The sequence below is a fragment of the Carex rostrata genome, chromosome 5, assembly GCF_964058835.1.
Source record: "Carex rostrata chromosome 5, lpCarRost1.2, whole genome shotgun sequence".
NCBI classification, from domain to species: Eukaryota; Viridiplantae; Streptophyta; class Magnoliopsida; order Poales; family Cyperaceae; genus Carex; species Carex rostrata.
In genome coordinates this window covers 10,762,083-10,771,611 of record NC_135922.1, presented here as the reverse complement: position 1 = coordinate 10,771,611, position 9,529 = coordinate 10,762,083, and the positions used below count along the sequence as shown (strand labels likewise).

Below are 9,529 nucleotides of genomic sequence, written 5' to 3'. Positions count from 1 at the left end.
ATTCTGGACAAATGAAGAGTCTATTTGATGCGTCTCGGAGTCTAGTTTCTAGTGGTTCAAGTTTCAAGTTGTTTGAAGTTTCCTATAAAAAGTTATTGCAGTTTTAGTAACCAAGGGTCAGAATTTAGGGCTGCTGTCTATAATTCTGTTTTTCATTTATTTTGTGTTCTTGTTTACTCTTTCTCCAATAGCGCTCTCTATTTTTAACACCAAGAAGGTGGATACAAAGTTATATGGATTATGTTAAGGAAAGTATATATGTTAATATAGGTGTAGGCTTGGTTGAGCAAGATTTTGCGGGATCTTTCGAGACGTTCGAACCATAAGTGCGAGATACGCTCTTCATAATCAGGTGCGGGGGTTCACGGGATCTGTTTTGGATTCTATTACTTAGAATTAAATAACGGTACATGTATATATATATATATATGTGCTTATATATATATACCGATTGAATTGTTAATTGACTTATTGTGCATGACCTCATGTTGGATCTCTATTGTTAGCATTATTTGCAGCATTGCATGAAAATAAGTAATGATATAATTGAATTGATATGATATTGTTGATCTAGCATGTTGGTATTGTTATTCGATTGATTGTTCTATTGTTTTGATAATTGAATGGAACCACAGTACTGAAATGTGAAGAGGGCAGAGGATAAGTTAATTGTGAATGAAATGAGTGAATTGTAGGGACAATGTCTAGCTAGCTACTAGACTTTGTCTCAGGGCCCATATGCGCATACGGTGAATAACCCTAATTGTGGAGGGTATCGGTAACCAAGGAGAAAGGCAGAGCTAGGTTAACTGATACCAAAAAGGTAGAGTATAGCAGGAGGATTGAAACTGTGGATAATTGATTGTTATTGGTCTCTCTTTGGAAGAGTGACAACCCGTTGCATGATCGGGAGATATGCAATCCTAAATTGGAAATTGACGAATTGATATGGATGTTTGACTATAAACCAGACCAGAGAAATGTTAAGCCAAATGAGATGGATAGTCGATATATATCAATTGTAACCGGACTTAGCAATTGTATCTGTTATACCAAACCATTCTATGAATTCTTCGATTTCATTTGATTGTGATATGAGTTGGATTTCAATTGCTTCTATAGGTGTTGCATATGCATTTCTTTTATCGAATTGTTGAATTGAAGCTCGTTGCGGGTTTATTTAGTTCCGGTAATGGATTTCTTACAAATCCAGTAGCCCTGACTAAATTCCGCACTGAGGAAACGGTTGACAAGTTTTCTCACCCCCTATCCCCTCGGGGAACTTTATTCTTTTGTATGTGTTTGCAGGTAAACGCGAATAGAAGGGATTCGAGTGCTCGACCAGTGAGGTTTAAGCCGCATAGCGATAGGGTATGCCTCACATTGAGTCCATTTTGATGTCGATAGGGTTTTGGTATGGTATTTGTTGTATAGCCTCTTATCGGACCATGTCATGTTGATTGTAACCCTAAATACGACCTAAATATACATACTTTATGTTAATATAGATTATTATGTTTTAAATGTGCTTGAAATGGTATTGGAAATGAGTATTATATGATTGAGAGTATATGTCGAAAATATATAAATCATAGTTGTATAAATATGACTTTTGACTACTTAAATGATAAGTGGTGATGTTGTAAACCGATATTATGTTAGGTTTACACCGTAATTGCCTTGTGAATGTATAGTCATCTATATATTCACGGCGTAACTGCACGACCCCTTGTTCCGGGTTGTGACACTAATATCATAAACTATCAATCTTTTTCTATTCAAAATATATTCAGCATCATGACATAATCTATCTTTTTTCTATTTAAATTTCAAAATAACATAAACATCATGGCATAATTAACTATCTTAATCTATTCAAAATATTCAAACTACTATATAGTAAGTATCATTTTGTTACTTCAAGAAATATCTTAATATATTCAATATGAGCATTTATTTAAAGCCCATATAAATTGAAAAGAAAACAAAAAACAGCTCATGTTAGATAGCGCGCTTTAGCTTCCTTATTTTGATTTCGTTTGATGGATCTCTCATTACATATTTAATAGTTTAGTATAAAACTTAATACGTCAATTGAAAAAAAAAATCACGGTTAAAATTCAATCTGAGCCTTTATTTAATGCCCATATAAATTGAAAAGAAAAAAAAAACTCATGTTGCATAGCACGCGCTATTTGCGCTACACGCTATGTGTCCATAGCTCAAATAGCGCGTTATTATGCCATAACTTAGCGTTTAGGGTCCAAAAACGCTATAGCACCGCTATAATGGTGCTATAGCGCGCTATTTAGACACTGCATAGAATTATGGATCACGTTCTCTCATCCTTGTTTGGCTTATCTTGTTTTTAATAGCAATAAATAATAGGTAGTTGCCTCTCTGGTTTTGGTAGAAATAAATATCAACTAGTGATAAGTCCATTGATAAATGTTCGATTACAGTGATTTAATTAAAAACATAGTACATATGTTTCTAGTTTCTACCAATTAAGTTTCACCAATTCTAGATTAATTGAAGACATGCATTTCAATTGGAGCAAATCGGAGAAACATTGAGAGGGCCATATATGCATTTCATTTGTGGCTTCTATAATGTCTTGAAACGATATAAATGATAAGAGGGGTAGGACCTCTCGTAAAACATTTAGGGAGGTGATAACTTCATTTTAGACTATTTTTGGTCAAATTTTTCAACTAATGATTTTGGTAGGGACCACATAGAAGGCTGTTAGTGCATTTATAATTGGCAATAGTTGACATGACAAGTCTTTATAAATATTGGACATATCAACTAAATGGCGCTAGTTAGGCTACAGTTTGAATTGAAATTTTCCATAAATGCTCTGTACCAAAAGTATATCTAGCTAGTATAAAGTATAAAAAAATCATTGAATTTTAATTTTTTATTAATAGCAGTAATACTTTATACCTAGCATGCTTAATCTGTATAAATAACAAATGAAGCCTTTTATAGATTCAAAATGCATGTCCTTGAAAGATTCAAAGTTTAGTCTTTATTGATATGAAAGCTTTATCCCTAACATATTAAGTCTTTATATCTAACATATTCAGAAAATAAATATAGCTCAAAAGCACTTCATCATTGATCCCATTGAAAAGAAAAACCGAGTACAAGACATTCATAGTTTTAAATTTGCAAAACCCTCACAGATAGTCGAAAAATGAACGAAACTGTATAGAGAAAAAAAAATGTGGATGAAATGATTTTTTTTTCTTTTTTGACTTGGGAACAAATTGAGGGATGGAGTCGAGGGGAGAACGTTTCTCAAAATTTTAATGCCCGTTTGAAATTATTGTTTGAATTTAATTGAATTGAAGAGAGTGTAAAACCACTATTAACCATGTAAAATATTACGTTAATAATGATAAAGTATATTTGAGTAAATGTATATATAATAGATATTTTTATTCCATTTATTTTCAGAATAAAAATACTTGTGCAATATTTTATAAGATAAAAATGAGACTTTGTTTTTCAACTTTACATTCATAAGAAATCTTTTGAGTAGAATTTCTCTAGGCAATATTAAATTTCTTTGAGAAGTAGCTTAATTTAGATCATAACCCCTTGTAGTCAAATATATGATTTTTGGGTTTGAATCTATTTTGGGCCCATTTTCAATAGCGGATCAAATGGGCAATATTAAGTAGGTCAAGTTGAAAAAAAATAATAACATATGATTTATAATTTTTGTCATATATGTAAGAAATCTAGAGTGAATCATAGTGATACAATACCAAACTTTGACTCCTTAACATTTTAAGCCATCTGTTCTCTACAGAGAACACTTCATTATTATTATTATTATTTTAAAAGAGTAGAAAATCATATATGATCTAAAAAATTTAGACCATCCGAAGTGAGTGATTTTCTACCTACATATATAAAATATGGTAAAAAAAGTTTCATTTTCTCCAATATCATCTTTACAATCGACGAAGCAAGAACAAAATTTTATTCATAAATAAGCAGACATTGGTTTGATGAGCTGGTTTTCTTTGCTTCTTAAAATATATTTTAGCATTGTTTATAAAGAATTCTATATGAGTTCTATAATTTCACAATTGAATGAACACAATATATAATAAGTAATTACTGGATCATTCAAAATATTGTATTCATTTAATTGATCTTTAATTTATATATCATAGATCAATTAAATGAACACAATATTATATAATAAGTAATTACTGGATCTTTCAGTACTGTAGGATCCGCTTTTGAAAAATCCAAATGTAAGGCCCAATTATACGGCCCAATAAAATCTCACTTCCAATCATCAATCACAGTTCACATTTCGATTGAAACAAACATAAGGTGAGATTACATAGATTTTGTTTTACTGGTAGGAACCAAAGGAGAGACCAGTCATGGTTAATTTTCTGATGCTGATAACGTACGTGTTTATTTGACATATTAACATAGTGAAGTAAAGTTATGGTTCTTTTCTCATTTTAGCAAATTCAACTGCAAATAATCTGTAAACCTTGAATCCGTATTTGCATCCATATTCGTGGATTATCTGCTCCGTATCCGTTTAAGGTAGATATCCGTTTACTATTCATATTCGTATTTGTACCCTCCCATTGAAAGATGGATACAAATTTAGTATTAGCATTATCCTCTCTGAATTTACTTCGTTTACACCCCTACTCCGCATGTGTATCCCTTGAAGTGGAAACAAAGTGCAGATATGGATGCTGTTTACTGATTTATACAGTTTGGAGCATATTGAATTTTAAATTTCATCTTCAAGTAATATAAGATATTTAATTTTTTTTAATACATATCTTTTTTGTTTGCTACAAAAAGAAAGAATAAAAAAAGACTTCCTAACATTAATTAATTATAAAAAGGTAGGCATTATCTTTAAGCTTAATTTCTCTGTCATTCCTTCCAAATTTTCTTACCAGAACAACAGGTTTCAATGGTTTTATTACTTTTATTGAACAACCATGTAGTAGGCGCAGAGGTCTCATATATACACAGTAGTATCCATCGTAGCTCAGATCTGAATATAATTAAAATTCATATATCTCTATGATTAAAAGAAAACTTGAACAATAATTATTATTATATAAATCAATCTATGGAAAAGATGGAAATAGAACTAAAAGACAATGACATATAGAAAAAGAAAATTCTCACCTCGTATACACATAAGACTGGAACATCAAACTAAAGGTTAATTACTTATTAATTACAAAAAAAAATTAGCAAGAAAAGCTGTGATTGAACCTTCACAATCTTTATGAGAGAGATGTCAATCCTATTGGTATATATATATATTGTATCTATGATGAGCTATAAGAATGGTCATCAAAATGCAAAAGTTTAATCACAGCTTTAATTAACAAAGGAACCTCTCCTCCATGGATGCAAGACATCAGCTTTGGAGAGATTCCTTGGTTGAGAAAAGTTGTTAATAACCTTAACAATCTTGATGAAATTAGAAGTTTCAAGTTGAGAAATGTTGTTATATTCAGAGATTGGTTGATTATCTGCAAAACTTCTGCTGAATTTAGTATTGTATTTAATTGTCGAGGGGACTGTTTTCTCAAATCGTATTGTGGATTGAGGCAGGGGTGTACTTTGTCACCGTATCTGTTTATTTTGGGAATGGATCTCCTATCTATGGGATTTAATTACTTAACCAAGAAGGGTGTATGATAAGAGGAGTCAGAGGGGCATCACTTGCTCCATCACTCACGAACTGCCTCTACGCTAATGATTTGTTACTGTTTTGAGCTACCACAATGCAAGAGGCTAATTTGATGCTACATAATTTAAATGTTTTTCCTGCTCTGTAGGGTCAAAGTGTTATATGGTCTAGTTCTGCAACCGATGTCAAATTGCAGGGAGAAATCTCTACACTACCAGGGGTTCCAAACCAACAATGATACAAGCACGTATCTTGGGTTGCCTATAGGTGATTTTCTGACTTTCTAATACAAGCAAAGGAGGCATATGATTTTTGGATTGAGAAGTTCTCGTCCCATTTACAAGCATGGAATGGTAGAATGCCATCTCAAGCTGAAAGGGTAATTTTGATGAAATATGTCTTGCAATCTATGGCGCCGGTACTACTATAGCTCAACCGCTTTAATCCAAGTCAATGAAATGATTCACATTAAGTAACATAACCTTCTGATGTTTTCTAACTAAGGTTTATGACAGACTTTTTCAGGAATATTACTTATTATCAATCTGAAAAGACAACAACAAAACCTCTTGGTGTCGCTTAATTAGCAAATATGTCAACCAGTTCCCTTAACTAATCAATGAACCAATAAAAAGACACATAAGCATTTTCACTGAGACCGTAAAGAAGGTACTCTGGTTATCTTCTTCGAGAATGTACAATAACCTCCATCACATTGCAGCTATAACACAGAGATTATAATCATTATCACACCTGAGAAGAAATAGGAGCCAAATTTGGTAAAAAAGAATAATATTCAACAATATATACATATCGGTTACTATAATTAAACAAATACTTCATTAATAGAAGGAAACAAACAATAGAGAGGGTTATTAAAAATAGAAGAAATTACACATAAAGTTCATAATTTTTTTAACCATAGGTGGGACTAAGCTACCCTTGTCCCCTTTTAAATCCGCCCCTGAACATAAGAAATATATCTTCAAAAATTTCAAACTTTTGATATCACTTTGGATCCAGGATAGGAGTATAAGCGAACTGCATTTTGATAAGTCAGCTCAGCAACTTCCTCCTTTGTCATCTCAAGTAGCATTGCCACAAACTCCAACACCTGCAACAAATATCCATATGCTCACTTACTCATCATCAGTATAGTTTATATTGCAAATCATTATCAAACATGCAGTATTACAATGTGTAGGTTTGCTGGATGATTTAGAGTCCCATTAGCATCGCCTGGGACAGGTATCACAGATTCCTTGTCGAAGCTTGGCAACCCGTCTGGGGCATCAGTTTCTATCAGAATTCTATCCTTTGGTACCTAAAAAGATAAAAAAAAAAAAAAAAAATCAGATGTATGCTCTTTATTTCCTATACTTTTTCTTTTGTATGTTAGCCTTAATGGCATCAGGGAAGCGGGGTAGGTGGGGGGTTGTGGACTGTGGTTACTTACAGATTTTAGAATCTTTTTCGCCGTTTGTTCTGTCATAAAATTAGTGTTATGCCCAGAAAATGAAAAGTAGGAACCTAAATTTGAAAGTTCAGGCACCATTTCTGCAGATCCCATGTAAGAGTGAAGAATTAAACCTGCTGGGAAAGGCCCAATTTGTCTGTCAAGGATAATTTAGAAATTACAAATCAGTATGTATATATTACTCAAAAATAAACAAGAAATTTAATTAGTTACAACTGACTTCAAAATTTTCATGAGATCCCCAAACGCCTCAACACAATGAACAGAAACTGGTCTCTGTAACTCCTTAGCAAGCTTGAGTTGTTGCTGAAAAACTTCAACCTATTATTGGAATAATATTTGATGTTACTCTACAAAAAAATTTCTAAAAATGTCACACAACAGATTTAATAATCAGAAATGATGAAATATAACCTGCTGGGTGAAATTAATGGTCTTCGCAAGTGGACCCTTATCAATACCAATCTGCAGCAGGAAAAAGAAGATGGAGCTGCTTTGTGAAAAGGCACTTCATAAAAACAAATTTGGTAAGTTTCAACTTTAATCATATAAGGGGTCAATTGTACCTCACCAACAGCAGCATAAGGTGCATCGATAAAAGAACCCTTCAGTGTATCAAACCAATTTGGAGATCTCTCAGTGATAAACCTGAACACAAATTAAGGTACTAATTTTGATCATAAGTCATAACTCTATTTCTTAGAAGAAAAAAATTAAAGACCTGAAGCCAATCTGCACTTCTCTTTTTTATAATTGTCTCATTAAACAATAAAAACTGATCTTCATTATCTCTAATTTAAACAGTGTTTGTAAAAGAGAAAGTGGGACTTGCCATGGATGCAAGCCAAAGGAAGGAATGATAGAGGGGTACTCATCAGACATCTGCTTCACCAAATGGCAATCTTTCTATACCATCAGCAAATAATTTAATTATTAGAGGGAAAAAGACTAGAGATATTTTTTCATTCAACAGTTAAGATTGGCAACTCAATATATAGCTGTTTGATCTAGATTTGACGCATCTTCCCATTTCTAAGCTCAAATTCTCTCTATCATGTCCTAAAGAAAACTCTATTATTCCAGTATTCTATAGTAAAAACTGATAGGCTATTTCTGTGTGTCTCTTATAGTAGTAATCAAATATAAATCGCGAAACAGTGTTTAGATCATTAGTTCAAGGATCCAACACAAATATTCTTCAATATTTAATAAAACATAAGTGATATTCTCCTCTTGCATGTAGTAGCTGGACAGCATTTCTTCAGTTCATTTATACTGATCTACTCCAGTATAAATATTCTTACCCGCAAAAAGTATAGAAGATAAAGCTAAAAAGTTACCTCAGTGATACCGTTGACAGAGAAAAACACTACACCAGAGTCAATTGCTGTACGGATGAGGCGAGGAACAACAGCGGCAATCCGTTCGTCTTGGAGGTGGCAGTGTGCATCAAACAACCTCATATCCTTTCTTGATTCACTCACCTGTTTTCAGCAAGAAAGAAGAAGACGGTTAAACAATTAATTACAATAGGGATTGGCTGAGGGCCCAAGTTAATTAAGAAAGAAGAAGACGGTTAAGCAAAGACTCGCAAAGCTGGCATGCTCCTTATTGGGTTTTTATTATCCAATACATGCATTGACATAATCAGTTTATGTTTATGTATTTGAGCGGTACACTTACCCATATTAATTTTGAGAACAAAAGAAATGTCAGACCCAAGATTTTGACCATCCGGAGCATAATTGTACAAGTAGCTTCATACATTTTTTTTGTCCGTCAACCTACGTCGCTAACTTAAAGAAACCAAAAGTAACAAAACAACTACAAATCTCAGTAACCGGTCATTCAAACTTGCCGGATTAATCCACACAGATACACATCAAATTATCCACACACACACATATATATATATATATCTAGGTTATCCGTAAAACAAGTCACACAATATTCACACATGTGAAATCCCGATTTTTTTATTTTTATCCAAAATTTAAATTAAATTTCAAAAATTAACCGGTTTGACACTGAAATTTTAAATCTATCCAAACCGGTTAACCGTTAACCGGACCAAATTTTCGGTTAACGGTTAACCGGACCAAATTTTCGGTTAACGGTTAACCGGACCCTTGGTTCGGTTAACGGTTAACCGGACCCTTGGTTCGGTTAACGGTTTAGCGGACCGGTGGGTTCGGTTAACCGTTTAGCGGACCAATGGTATGGGTTCGGTTAACGGCTTAGCGGAAATATGGTTTTGGTCCGGTTATCCAATAACCGGTTTTTTTTTTTTTTTTTTTTTTTTTTTTTTTAAACTCGTTTTTTTATAACCATATTTATATGCATATGTA

At 32.9% G+C, this 9,529-nt stretch overlaps 1 protein-coding gene across 1 annotated transcript; it reads right to left on the bottom strand.

Moving 5' to 3' along the window:
• Positions 1-6,528: 6,528 nt before the first annotated feature.
• LOC144554066 (uncharacterized) lies at positions 6,529-8,960 on the bottom strand. The gene is made up of 9 exons (XM_078302282.1): positions 8,865-8,960; positions 8,522-8,665; positions 8,014-8,087; positions 7,748-7,829; positions 7,596-7,646; positions 7,402-7,502; positions 7,161-7,317; positions 6,900-7,028; positions 6,529-6,818 (listed from the first exon to the last, which is right to left on the bottom strand). The coding sequence occupies exons 1-9, from the start codon at positions 8,946-8,948 to the stop codon at positions 6,699-6,701; spliced, it is 942 nt and encodes a 313-aa protein (XP_078158408.1). The 5' UTR covers positions 8,949-8,960; the 3' UTR covers positions 6,529-6,698.
• Positions 8,961-9,529: the final 569 nt, after the last annotated feature.